This window comes from Sarcophilus harrisii, chromosome 2, assembly GCF_902635505.1.
Source record: "Sarcophilus harrisii chromosome 2, mSarHar1.11, whole genome shotgun sequence".
In the NCBI taxonomy this organism is placed as follows: Eukaryota; Metazoa; Chordata; class Mammalia; order Dasyuromorphia; family Dasyuridae; genus Sarcophilus; species Sarcophilus harrisii.
The window spans coordinates 244,101,354-244,115,847 of record NC_045427.1 but is presented as its reverse complement, the minus strand read 5'-3'; the positions used below and the strand labels follow the sequence as shown (position 1 = coordinate 244,115,847).

Genomic DNA, 14,494 nt, shown 5'->3' with positions numbered 1-14,494 from the left:
TCATTTTGGCTTGAGGATAGACCTCAGTGTTCAGTACCTTATCTTGCCAGGTGATCTTTAGAATCTTCCTAAGACAATTCAAATGGAAGTGATTCATTTTCCTGGCATGGCACTGGTATGCTGTCCAAATTTCACAGGTATATAACAATGAGGTCAGCACAATGGCTCTGTAGACCTTCAGGGTGGTAGGCAGCCTAATACCTGTTCTCTCCCACACTTTCCTTCAGAGCCTCCAAAGCAATGCTCTAGCTCTGACAATATGTGTTTCAAGCTAATCATCTATGTGTGGATCCTTGGAAAGTATACTGCCAAGGTAAGTGAACTTATCCAGAGTATTCAAAATGTCTCCATTTGCTGTAACTGATAGTTGCTTGTATGGATGGCACAGAATTGGCTGGTGGAGAAGCTCTGTTTTCTTGGTGTTAATTGTCAGGTCAAAATTCACACAAGCAGCAGAGAATCAATCTATATTCTGTTGCATGTCAAGAATCTAATCTCTAGGAATCCAATTAGGAGAGCAATTATACAAGCAAGAGGTGATGAGGGACCAAATTAGGGTGATGGTCATCTGAGTAGGAACAGATGTTATAGAGAGAGAATCGACACTTTTTTATTTTAGATTTTATTTTTTAATTTTATTATATATGGAAAATAAGAGGCAGGGAAGAATTAAGAATGGTAGTGAGATTTTGAAACTGGATGAGTAGATGTATATTACTTTAATCCCCATGTGTCTATGTTCTGTCCCCCCCAACCTGTTAGATCTGGGAGGGACCTTAGAGATAATCATTTTGCAAATAGGAAAATGGAGGTTCAGAAACAATTTATTTAATTAGTGGCAAAAATTAGTGGCAGAGTTGAACTAGTTGCTAATTCTAGTTCTATGACAAACTCTTTATGTGATTTTTGGTAAGTGACATGTTAATGCCATCTCCAATAAATGAGAACCAATCTTCAGACATAGAAATTCCTCTTATTTTCCTAAGTGCCCTGTGTCAGTAAGCACTTAGATGCTCAGAGAAAGCTTCACCTGCTGTTCAGGTTAAGTGGAAAAATCTGACCATAAACTAGTCATATTCATTAGAAAAAATCCATGCTATAAATTAAGTGCCCTAGAGCAAATTAGCCTTTTGGCTTCCTAAACTGTGAAAAGCATTGGACTTTAGAGTTAGAAGAGACCCTAGAGATCACCCAAACAAACCCTCTTATTTCATGTAAGAAGAAACTGAAGCCCAGAGAAATTTTTGTCAAGGTCAAGCAGTAAGTAAATGATAAAACTTTCAGCCAAAATGCAATCAAAGCTTTGTGATTTATGGATAGTATTTCATTAGTGGATGAGCTGGGACATAATTTCAATATCCGACTGTTCTTCCCACCACATCTAGAAAATATCAAAACCATTTTTTTCCAAACTTATGCCTGTGTGGGGAATACACTCAATTTGCTCTGTGAGTCACTGGGGATGACGGCAGGGTTTGGGGAGGAGCAGGGAAGGTCACATATACTATCCCAAAGTCCAATAGAAATAATTATTATATTTAAGGATGTGCTGGAGCCAACTCAGATCAGCTCTAAAAGCCCACTGTTTAATTTTCAGCATTAATTTGCACCTCAAAAATCAGTAAACACTATAAACCGCTGCTAAATTTATTGTTCTAGTGATTGTTAATAATGCAGATTAAGCTTAAACATTTGTCAGGAATACTTTTTTTTTCAAAAGAGTTTATGGTTAAATGTATGCCATGACACTTTGGTTTACATTACTATACAATCTTTAAGAGAAAGTATGTGGTGGAAATTGCATGCTCCTAGGTATTATATTATCCATGTCCCTCCATTCTTCCATTAGTATATAAGGATCATCACATTATGATCATGGTATTGATTTATTCTGGGGTGAATATTCTGGGATGTGCTGGTAAATGTTTAACAACCAACTCTCTGAAAATATGCATTTATGATGTACTTTTAAGTTTAATCTGCTTTTTTAACCTTTTCTCTATCACTTTCTTAAATCTGAACAAATAGCAAAACAGTCAATCAAACTCTGATTTGTAGCATTTTCTCATTTTGGAGGTATAAATGCTCACACTGAAAATTTAATAACTGGCTTTTGTGCCTTTATGGAGCTGGCTTCAACATGCCTCTGGTTATATTTTATATACTAGTATGTATATACTATTTTTATATACAAGTTTATATGCATCATACCATGGTGCATGGAAAATAAGAAGCAAGTAAGGGTCAAGAATGGTCATGAGCTTTTGAAAATGGGTGAGTAGATGTATATGACATGTGTTTATGTCCTGTTCCCTCCTACCTGACTCACAGAGTCACAGAATGTTAGATCTGGGAGGGACCTTAGAGGTAATAATTTTGCAGATAGGGAAATGAACTATGGTTCTAGTCTTATTGGGAGGTCTCTCCTCAGTGATCAAAAAGGGGAATTTATGACTTACTTGGAGTATATCGGAGGGATACTGTGTCACTGCGGGCCCCATCTCTGTAATAGGCTAAGATGGAGATCTCATATTCTGCATGCTTCCCTAGACCAGGCAAAGTGGCAGTTCCTAGATTCCCCGGGACTGAAATCTGCAGTAAGAGAGAGAAATAGAGGAAATAAAGCAGTAGTCCTCAAACTTTTTAAATAGGGGGTCAGTTCACTGTCCCTCAGACTGTTGGAAAGCCAGACTATAGTAAAAACAAAAACTTTGTTTTGTGGGCCTTTAAATAAAGAAACTTCATAGCCCTGGGTGAAGGAGATAATTGTCCTCAGCTGCTGCATCTGGCCCACGGGCCTTAGTTTGAGGACCCCTGAAATAAGGAATAGAGACTACATTCTCCTAGATACTAGGGTTGAGTGTCTCTTCAGAGGAGATCAAGCCACTGAAGAGGTGTTGGATCTCTAGGTTCCTGGTTTTTAAGGATGAATTCCTTCTGGGGAGAGCAAGGTGGTATGTGTTCTCTCAGAATACCAGAGAACCTGGTATATTTAGTCTAGGCCCAGGAAAGATGGTGACTACTTTATTGACTTTCACTGAGGAAGAAGCAGCAGTAGGCTCAAAGACACTTGGCCCAAGAGGTTGGCCTTCAGGAAGGGAGCTAGAGAGTTCCCTCTCAGTCAGTGGATCTTCCTGTCACAGGATAGTTTGGGGGTAGGGTGGGGAAACTGTTGTGTCTTCTTTGCAAAACAGATCTCTTCGGCTCTATTCCCCATAATGCTCCACCAAGACCCCTCATCTTATACTTATACCTCATAAGCTTTTCCTTCACCCAAGGGCATCCATTTGATCTGATAGACCACCACGCCAACAGCTGCCGCAGCAGCCCACTCCAGCCGGACATCATCCCCTGGCAGTTCGGTTACTTTTAAGTGACTTGGGGCTGGGACTTTTCCTAAAGGGCAGGAAAAGGAGAAACATTCTTGACCTTGAATTTTGCCATTCCAATGCCCACTGGTACTGCTTCCTTGTCGTTCTTCCCAGCTGCCTGTGAGTACATACAGAGCAGATGGCTGGGGAGCTCAACAGTACCCTGACATCTGGCCCCAACTCATACTACAGCTCTCAAATGATGGCGGACAGGGAATCCAGGGCCTGGCAGAAATCTTTGTAATTCACCGATTTCATGATCATTATTAGACTCCTGGGGTAAGAGCTGCATTGTGATGCACAGAGCTTGAGTCAGTAGAGATGTAGGAGACAGAAATAGGCTTCCATCTCCAAAGGGGTTATAGAGATCTATGAGTCCAACTTTTCCATCTACACCCTTCATATCATTATTTTCCTCTGTCTTCTCCTAGGAATTACCCTTGTTTTTCTAGAATCTTGTCCCACAGTCTTAATGCTTTGTTTCTGCTTTCTGTATTTCAGTTCAATTTGCTAAATATTTATTAAGCATCTCTGAATCTAGATCCCTGCAATTCTGTAATCCTATCCTCACAAAGGATGTTCTCTCCCCAGGGCCCATAGAGAACTTGTAATAAAAGCTTCTATTTATATAGGAGTTTCAGAGTAAGCATTTATTATCCTCATTTTATAGAAGGAAATTTGAGGTACAGAGAGATTAAATTACTTCTTCCTGTGATCACACAACCATTTAATGATAGATAAACCCAGTTCACCTGATTCAAAGTTCAATGTTCTTTTCCTTGCACTATGCTATCTATCTAGGGGGACGTATCAAGGAGTTACTTCATCCTTTAGCTTGGAAAGATATCACCACAGATTTCTCTTCACTCACGTGTGGTCACTCGTCCAGTGAGCGTGGAGGAATCACCCTCTCTGTAGATCGTTGTAACACTGACAATATATGAGGTGGAGGAGGATAATGGGGCCAGCTTGACAGAAGAGGCATTCCTGGAGACATCTATCTGCAAGGTAAGAATTCTATAGCATTCTGGATTATAGGCAGTCATTCCCACTCCCAGGGAGAACAGGGGATTCACCTCATCTGAGAACCATGTAATTCACTCTCCATCCCAAAGTCAGTAAAGTCAATCCCAGGAGTCCAGGCCACAGAATGTATCCCAAGGGTTTACACACATCCTTCCCCCAGAAAAAAAAAGCTCACAACACGTGGTTTATAACAGCTGAAACTACAACTCCCTAACTTGGAGATGTTTTATTCCTCTGTGAAAAAAGTCCACAGGTCAAAGTCTGCTGTTGTCATGGTATGATTCTATTACTCTTTGGGCTTTTTTTTTCTTTTGTAGGTTAATTGTTCCCTATATTTAGCCCTTACAATTATATCTGCACGTATTATGACTCACTCCTTGTCCCATCTCCCACTGGCTAATAGGAAACTATAACTAGTTTTCTAAATTACACATAGAGCTATACTGGCCAAGGTTAACCAGGGGCAGTGATTCCTGATTGGTTATGGGCTTGGTATAGTTTATTAAATTCTGCTAAAATAGGATTATCAAACAAAAGTTGATTGGAGTCACGCTATGGCAAAGACAATCCTAGGAATACAGTAGAGTAGTTGAAATGGATAAGTCACATGAAGGTGTCTTCCTGAGAAGATAGTCCGCAGAGACTGAACCCCAGACAGGTTTGAAAGAAACTAAAGTACTCATAAGCTTAGGAGCTATCTAGACATCTAAAAATATTTCTTCCATGTATCTTGATTACATGTAACATCATGGTAATACTTTGGAATTTATTCCATTTCCTTGTAAATAAACCCTGGAAAAGTACACAGTCTCCTTTGAGAGTGCGTCATAGAGGGATGAAGGGAATGAAGAGTGAAAGCTTTGAAAGATTAAAAGAAAAGATCATAAAAGGAACTGGAAACCAAGGAGCTTAGAACTAGGAAGTCACATTTCTAGGGCATGACTACATAAAAACCAAAAAATTTCCCAGATTCTAAGGTACCTACCACCAACTTCTGATCTCTTCCCTTCCTCTATAATGTTTCCTACTGCTTTCCTTCCCATTCCCCTACTCCAAGCTTCTCATTCCACCATCTAATAAGATGGCATTCTGTCACTTACCTAGATTAAAGAAAGCATAACTCATCCCAGAGACATAGAGAGCTGAGGAAAGAAATTCAAGGAGGCCTGCAGGTTGTACTAGGAGACACTCTGGGACTTGCACCATCACAACTGAGATCATATTCTCCTATTACACACTTACCTCTCCAGCTTGGTTCCCTTCCAGGGAGACATAGGATACATGGTAGAGGCGTATCCCCCGTGATGATGCCTCCCAATGAACTCGAACAGAGCTGTGGCTGACTTCAGAGAAGCTCAGACGTTTGGGGAGATCCAAAGACACTATAAATTCAACAGCATGAACTTAGGGACTGTGAGGATTTGGGTTCTTTAACATGAATCTTTGAATGTGTCTTCTAAGTAAACATGCTAGGGTTATATTAGATTGTGGGAATTATTTGACCAAGGAGGAGACAAATTTGAAAGGAAATATCTTGTTTTGATCCCTCCTTGCTATGAAAGACTCCTTGACAGTTCTCCTTTTGTAAGAGGATAATGCCTGTTAAGGAGAAGATGGAGAAAAGACAGGTAGCTGTCCAAAGTTTGCAGGAGATGAAATCAAAAGGACAAATAAGGGAGAAAAAATGATGAATGAAAGAAGAATCATCAGGGTAACACTCACAGGTCTTGACTCGGATGCTCTGGGGTTCACTGACTTCCTCCCCCAAGAGAGTATACACAGCAATGCTATATTCTGTGCCAGGAGCCAGACCTTCCAGCAGAACCTCAGGATCCCCCACTCTCACCTGGAGCACAAGACCCCAATGTGCTATTGTGGTGGAAGGTTTGATCAATGAACATTCATCATCCTCATCCCAGAAATCCCCCTTCCCTGCTTCCATCTTCCCCATCATTTACTACTAACTTAGGTAACTTTGAGTAACTTTTTTATTCAGTTTCCTTATCTTTAAAATGAATGGGTTAGACTAGTCCCAACTCTTATAGAAAGAAGCCTAAGTCTAACCCTCTGCTTCCTACTATCATTCCCATAATATGCTCCTGAAGAAGCTGGGCTAGAAAAATCTCTGGTTATGTTGCTCTCTGGGTCCTAACAAGCAATTCAAGGGAGGACTCTGGGGAACAAGCTTGCACATACCTCTTTCCCACCTTCCTCTTCCTCCTCTACCTCCTGCTCTCTAGAGGAAGCTGATGAAATGCAGTGAACCAGGTATTGAGTAGCTTTATTTGTGGGCTTCCAGGTCAAGTGGATACTACTGTGGGTCACACTGAAGATGGTCAATGAACTTGGTGGAGATAGAGGTACTGTCCAAGGAGAGCACAGTGTCAGAGAGAAGCAGGAGAGGTGGACCCACATTAAGAAAACTCAGAATGGAAATAAATCTTACAAAGGGGATGAATGGTGCTAAAAGGTGGGGAGATGGTGATGGACGTTATTTACATGGCATAGAAATGAGGAAATTAAGGTTGAATTCTGGATCCATCCATAGTCACACACACAATAGGTTTATTGACTCTGACTCTGGAGCTTTTTGCATTGTCTCTATTGTATGAAATGAGGTCCACCTGCACAATTATAACATTTTAAGTAGGGAAACTAAAGCTCAACAAAGTGCCATGTCTTATACAGAGTTACAGAACAAGTCCACAGAAGTCCCCCACTCCCCAAAGCTAGGTCCTTCCCTCTGGATAACACACTCTATATGCCTTTTAGAATAGATCCCCTTATAAGTACCGGCATTATAATCAATCTCCCAAAGCCTGGAGAAGAAGCTAAGAGCTTCCTAACATTCAAAGCTCCCTGGATCAACTTCACTAAAGCCAAAGATAAGACCTGCCCACAGAGTACTCCTGACCTACGTGTAGTCACAATATCCTGGAGTCCCTCTCCAACACCATCCTTATAGACAGGAAACACTGTAATCAAATACTCTGTATTGGAGGTCAAATTCAGCAGCTGGGCAGATGAAGTAGCCCCCTCCACTGTGACCTGTAAAGGAGAGAGGTAGGGGCAAAGCAATTTTACTCCAACGCAACAATGGTATTGGAGAGGGCCTCCCAAAATTGAAAAGTACAAGGTGCCAAGTCACCTATATTTTAGCTCGAATTTATCTAGTATCTCTGGATCTCAACTTATAAACTTGTTAAAAGAGGAGTTGGAGTGAACTACTGTTCACTAAACATCCTCACAGTTTTAATGCCCTGTGATTGTTTTTAATATTACAAATTTCAATTAATCACTCAAAACGCATGAGAATTCAACTTTTGGAAAGGGAAATTAAGACTCAGAGGCCAAAATTTAGAAGTTATTCTATTAATAGGGATATGGGGCCAATCTAAAGCCAGAATTGGGTTGATGAAATGAAATTAAATTTTGGGATTTTAGGACTAGCTCTAGCTATACCAAATACTAGGAATATTTATCTAGTTATTTGACTAACCTGATTCCTGGTTTCCCCTCCTAACCAATGTCTCCTTTGACCAGAAACTCCACCAATGAGGGGCAAAAAAGAAAGCAAAATGTGAACCTGACCTCTGCCACGAGTGATGGTTCAACCAAAAGCCAAGCTGAATCTTTTGAATTGTTTGCAGGTTTTGACTATCCATGGTCTCCTGATTTCTCTTACCTCCCTGGGTGTGCCACCTCTAGAGGGATGATACACAATCCTGAACTTCCTGGCAGGCTCCAGAGGAGGGGTCCAGGCCAGGCGGAGCCCCGTGGCTGTCACCTCCGATGCAATCAAATTCGTGGGGCTTGGGTGGGGCCATCTATTAGCCTGCATACCTGTGGGTGTACAGGAGGGAAAGTGGGTGAGCTAACTCCCTTCAAGGTATTCATTCATTCCTTCCTCAGACACAGGGAGAAAAAGGTCCCCAAAATGTTTCTCCATTAACAATTCCTTCAGCTCCCTCTGGAGGTCATTTCTAGAAATGGGAACTGTGTATGTAGGAGAAAAGATAGAAAAAGACATTTCCTCCTTCACTCAGTGGAACAATCTCCCTCTCCCTCTTTCCCTCTCCCTCTCTCTCCCTCCCTCTCCCCCTCCCTCTTCCCATCCCTCTTCCTCTCTCTCTGTCTCTCTCTCTCTCTGTCTCTGTCTCTCTCTCTCTGTCTCTCTCTGTGTCTCTCTCTCTGTGTCTCTCTCTCTCTGTCTCTCTGTCTCTCTCTGTGTCTCTCTTTCTCTGTCTCTCTCTCTCTGTCTCTCTCTCTCTCTCTCTCTCTCTCTCTCTCTCTCTCTCTCTCTCCTCTCTCTAATGGATACCACATCTCCATCACTTCTTGGACAAGGGGAAATTTGTCAACAAATGTATGCTGTCACCTATGTCCCTGCTCCGACTTCTCTCTTGGATCTTCCAGCAAAGGAGTCGGATGAGCCTGTTGGTCAGGTTGCCAAGGAGAGGAAAATCCTGGACATTGTGAACTGTGACATCCAGGGGTAGGGAGGCCAGGTGCATCAGCTCAGATTCATCAGCATTCTTCACTCCTGCACAAAGAAAATCTGGGCATGAAGTTTCTGGGTGTGCCTAAGAATCTCACTTCTTCCATGTGGTTGAATCATTTTTAGTCATGTCCAATTCTTCATCACTCCATTTGGAATGATTTGCCATTTCCTTCTCCAGCTCATTTTATTGATGTGGAAACTGAGGAAAAGACCCTTTGTGATTCCATTTGGGGTTTTCTTGTGCCCAGGGTCACTTAGCTAGTTAGTGTCTGAGGTCAGATTTGAACTCATAGCTTCCTGATTCCAGGTACAGGAATCTATCCATTGTGCCACTTATCGGATCTAATTTTCTTTTCCTAATTAATCTCTCCTTCAGAGAGAGCACTGTGTACCTCCCTGATAAACTTCCTTGTACATTGCTTTTTAAAGAAAATCTAAAAAGAAAGAAAAAGAAAAGCAAAGGAAAGAAAAAGGAAGGAGTGAAGGGAAAAGAAGGGAGGGAAGAAAGAGGGATAGAAGACAGTCCCTGTCCTCAAAGGAGCTTATCTCCTAATAGGAATAGATTACACATATAAGAGAGTAGTGGCTAAATAAGGGTATGTTTTTATCTGGGAAGACTCAGGGATGGTGAGTTAAATAGGGACTCCTTTGACTCCCCTTCTGCAGAAGCAATAGTAATGTTCTAATGTAATGTTGATTGATTGCAGTTCTTTGAGCAAAAGACAGAAAGCAGGAGGGGAAGATGTATACATGCTTTTGTACAAGATGAAAAAATGCAGGAAAATAGTTTGCTTACATATTTCATCTTCCCTACTCGATTGTGAGATTCCTAAGGGAAAACATCACATTTTATCCATCTCTGTTTTCCACTCAAAGCTGGGTACATGGCCTCAAACAAAATAGTGTATTGTATAGCAATAATTTGATGGATTTTGTAAATGAGGAATTATTTACCAAGGCAGAGCTTAGTTTAGCAAAATTATCTTGATCAGAAAATGCTTGAAGGTCTCAAGGAGATATTTCCCCCAGGGTTCTGTCTTGGGCTCTCTTCTCTTCTCTCTATACTGTCTTGCTCAGTGATTTCATCAGCTTTTATGGGTTTAATTATTATCTATGCAAATGATTCCCAGGTCTATAGGCCCAAGTTCAATCTACTTCTTGAGCTCCAACCTTACTAATTGCCTCTTAGACATTTCAAACTAGTAGTCTTGTAAGCACTGAAAACTTAATATGCACAAAACAGAATTTATTGTCTTATCTCTAAAAACTCTGCCTTTGTCTCAACTTGCCAATTACTGCTCAGGGCACCAATATCGTCCCAGTTACCTGAGCTCACAATCTTGATGTCATTCTCTACTTCTCATTCACACATCCCACATATGTAATTGTCTGTCATTTTAAATTAAGTATTGTCATTTTTAGAGAAGGAAATAGCAAACTACTCCAGTATCTCTGAGAAGAAAATCCCCAATGGGGTCACAAAGAATCAGACATGACTTAAATGAGTGAACAATAAATTGTCATTTCTACCTTCATAACATCTTTTAAATATCTCCCCTTCTCTGTATTCACACCATCTACTTTAACTTTCTTCAACCCTATTATAAGCCATTATCCCTTTATACCTAGACTATTGCAATAGCTTTCTTGTCTCCCATTCTCCCATCTATCCTTAATTTTGCTGAAAAATTGATTTTCCTAAAGTGGAGATCTGATCATTTCATCTTCCTACTCAATATTTATTAGCTCCCTATCATATCAAGAATCAAATCTAAAATGCTATTTGGCATATAAAAGCCTTTACAACATCATCCCCTCTTGCCTTTCCCTTTTTCCTGCACTTTACTCCCCTACACATACTTTATGATCCAGCTCTGCTAACCTTCAAGCTATTCTTCTCATATTCATAGTAGTAATCCATTTCCTGACTATTTATTCCTCAGAAAACTTTATCTCCTCTTCTTTGTCTCCTGGATTCCCTGGGCTCATTCAAAATCCAGCTGAAATCCTGCTTTTTGCAAAGGGACTTTTCTGGGTCTTTCTTTCCCTTTCCAAGAGCCTTCCCCCCTTAGATTATCTTTGATTTACACTATACATATGTTGTAGGGCATAGTTATTTTCATATTGTCTCCCAAATTAACATGCAAGCTCCTTGAGAGTGGGACTGTGCTTTTCCTTTTTTTGTATTTTCCATACTTAGCAAAGTCCCTAGTAAATAGTAAATGTTCAGTAATTGCTTGTTCACTGATTGACTGACCTTATGCTACAGAGTCACAGAATACTCGAGCTGAAAGGTGGTTCAGGAAAAGCAAGTCCAATTCCCTCACTTGTCAGATGAGGAAATAGAGTTTCCCAAAAGGCAAAGTGCCCTTGACTCAATGTCACACAGTGAATAGTAAAGCTAAGCCTCCAAGCCTCAAAGTGTTCTGGCTTCAATTCCAATGCCTGTTCTGCTCTACCAGATTTGCCTCCCCTTTTGCTCAAAATTGAGCTCCGAGGAGTTTACTCAGATAATTATTATTTTTTAACAAAAATAATGTTAATAGCATTTATACACTGCCAATTATGTGCAAGTAATTGTGTTAAGTACTATACAAATACTATCTAATTTGATTGTCATCACAAACTTGGAAGTTAGGTGCTCTTATTATCCCCATTTCACAGCTGAGGCAAGCAGACGTTAAATGATTTTAATAAGAACCTCAGGTATTCTGACTCCAGACTTAGAACTCTAACTACTCCACCACCTAACTACCTCAAGCTGAGTGCCTGACCCGCTATCAGTACCACCTTTGTTTTTCTGCAACTGTCAGAGAAAAGGAAATGACTGAGTCCAAAACAGTCAACCAGAGGGATTGCCAATAGAAGAATGATGGAAACTCACTATGTGATGGATTGAGCCCCTCCTGTTGCACCTGCCTTAAACCTTAGAGAACTAGGGATCAGAGACTGGAAGATATCTCAAATGTCATCTGGAACAATATTTGAAACAACTGGAACAATATCATTTTATGGATGAGGAAACTCTCTATAAAGAGTAAATGTCATGTACAAAGTGTCCAAGACAGGATTTGAATCTCCATCCTCTGACTTGCATACTGACTAACAAAGCCAACACTCTTTAGGCCACGGGTCAAGAAAGGAACATCCAGAAGTTGCATTGACCATGCTTCTTCTGCACAAAGATCCAGGCAGAACTAGAACTCTGCTCTCTGGGGAGCTCCTAATCCAGGGCACTTTTTAACATCCCTTGCTCTCCAATGGCTCACAACATTCTCTGGTTTTGCTTTGGGAGAGGGAAAGCAGGAAGCTTTATTCCCAAACAATATGTATATAAGTTTGTGAGAAAAAGATGCTTAGAGAGGGTGAAAGAGAGAGAGAGAGAGAGAGAGAGAGAGAGCGCACTACAGAAATAGGCTCTGAGATAAAGACGGTGAAACATGGACAGAGCCAAATGTTCTTTTAAAAATAACATTCCCTCATTCCCTACTCCTTGGAGGCTTCAGCTACTCCCCCACACCCACGTCATACTAATGGGATGTCACACTAAGAGGCCAAATTGTGCCACAACTGATAACTATAATCACCTTCATTTGATTTACACTGTGTACAGAGACGCCCGGGGAGAGGTTGCTGTGTCTCTGTTTGTCTTATTAAGATAATTGCTGATCAGTGCCTTCTCAAAACAACACTCAGATCAGTCTAGAGCAGGAGTGCCAGGCAAGGCCAGGGCACCACTGATAAATGTGTACTCTGGGACCAAACCACCCTTAAAAAGGGGTGAAGAAGGTGGGCACACATGCAGGGTGATTTCAGAGCCAAGAAACTTCCTTTCTCTCATCTTTTCTTTAAATTCCTAGCACTTGACATAGCTCTTAGTCCAAATGCTTGTTAACTGACTGATTGAATAACCGACTGATTGGCTGACTGACTGATTGATTGACTTCATCCCAGATAATCACAATATGTTCAAGCTGGAAGGCAGCTTGGAGAAAATAAAGTCTTCCCATGTGCTTGCCTTTAGGACAAATCCCTGTCATTCTGCAACCAGAGAAAAGGTTTAAAATGCAGATACTCCTTGGAGAAAGAGCACAATGACTGTCATTAATGCATTAGCGAAGTGTGCAATGTGATAGAGACTTTCTTGGGATCAGATCTCGATGCTAGTGATAGTGAGAGCTAGGGAGAGTGGACTCCTGAATAGGGCAGATGATGTCATGGAGTTGGGGGAAAAAAAGGAGAGATCGAGAAATGTCTTCACCCATTTCCTAATGTTGATGTCAATTGGCCAGATTTATAAACTCAGGATTTGGACTTTAATGGAAAATGAAGAACATGAATACTCTTCACTTTGCATTCCCAGGAGTAAGGAATTGATTATCACAGAATATCACAGATCTTCATCCAATCTATACTCTCACAATGTGGTTGATGGAAGGTGCCCCCAAAAAGGAGGGCCAAGTGCCAGCTTCTAAGGTGTGTCTTACCAATGGCAAAGATATCCATGCCTAGATCTTTCAGAACTTGAGCAGCAAGTCGGGCATCATCCTGGGACTTGCCATCAGTAAGAAGAATCACTACTTTAACTGCCTCTGAGCGAGACCCGGCTTCCAGCTTCAGATTCTGCTCTAGTACATGAGTCAGTGCAAGACCTTTAGGGAGAATGGCACAAAGTCACAAATCAATAAAAATAATACCTCTTTCATGAAGCTGACTTTGAATGCTCCTGGCCATAATGGTCTTTCCCTTCTCTGAATGCTTATAATACTTAGAATCAAAATTTCCAAGTTTTGCTCTGAGGGTGAATGATGGAATTGAAAGGGAGATTTTCACATTTTACAGGTGAAGAAATAGGTTCAGAGAAGTTTAAATTACTTGTCCAGGGTCACATAGGTTGTACATACTGTTCTGATGAGTTTATCTTTCTTCTCCAACTTGAATTTGTGTTTCTTATAGTCAGGGATTATGGCTCCTCCTTTTTTCTCTCCTCAATGGAGTGTATGTCCAGAAATATTATATTGGCTAAATGGCTGAAACAGAAGTTACTAAACATTCCTTTGTCTGGTATTGATAAGAAGACTTTGACTATACTCTCCCTCCTAGTTACTTTCTCCTTCCTTAGGTCTCAAGATACTATCCCCTGGTTTTCCTCCTGCCTATCTCTGAATGATCATTCTTTGTCGATTCAGAGTCCCCTAAATCTAATGATCTTCCAAGGCTTTGTCTTGAGCCCTCTTCTCTTTTCTCTATATACTCTCACCCTTAACATACTCAGCTATTCCCATGGGTTGAATTATCCTCTCTATTCAGATAACTTCCAAATCGATACATTCAGTAATAGTTGATTATCCTAAGTCTGAGTTTGCACCACTAAGTGACTTCTGGATATCCTCTCAGCATCATAGACTAAATAGGTAAAAAACAAACTCTTGGTCTTTCCCCTAAATTTGTCCCTATTACAAAGTTCCCCCAGCTTGAAACCATAGCATCCTCTTTGATTTTTTTCTCCTCCTTCCATATTCAATAAGTTGCCAAGTTTTGTAAATTCTCCTTCAAAAATATTTTCCATATTATATTCTTCCTCTCCATTGACATA

At 40.7% G+C, this 14,494-nt stretch overlaps 1 protein-coding gene across 1 annotated transcript in view; it reads right to left on the bottom strand.

Moving 5' to 3' along the window:
- The window catches only part of COL20A1 (collagen type XX alpha 1 chain), a 68,696-nt gene that overhangs the window by 36,873 nt on the left and 17,329 nt on the right, over nucleotides 1–14,494 (bottom strand). The window contains exons 7-16 of the mRNA XM_031951769.1: nucleotides 13,386–13,550; nucleotides 8,776–8,940; nucleotides 8,083–8,240; nucleotides 7,316–7,445; nucleotides 6,594–6,760; nucleotides 6,120–6,243; nucleotides 5,640–5,779; nucleotides 4,243–4,372; nucleotides 3,254–3,396; nucleotides 2,460–2,592 (exon numbers count right to left, since the gene is read on the bottom strand). Of these exons, the coding sequence (XP_031807629.1) occupies nucleotides 2,460–2,592; nucleotides 3,254–3,396; nucleotides 4,243–4,372; nucleotides 5,640–5,779; nucleotides 6,120–6,243; nucleotides 6,594–6,760; nucleotides 7,316–7,445; nucleotides 8,083–8,240; nucleotides 8,776–8,940; nucleotides 13,386–13,550 (1,455 nt within the window). The remainder of the gene's footprint in view (nucleotides 1–2,459; nucleotides 2,593–3,253; nucleotides 3,397–4,242; nucleotides 4,373–5,639; nucleotides 5,780–6,119; nucleotides 6,244–6,593; nucleotides 6,761–7,315; nucleotides 7,446–8,082; nucleotides 8,241–8,775; nucleotides 8,941–13,385; nucleotides 13,551–14,494) is intronic.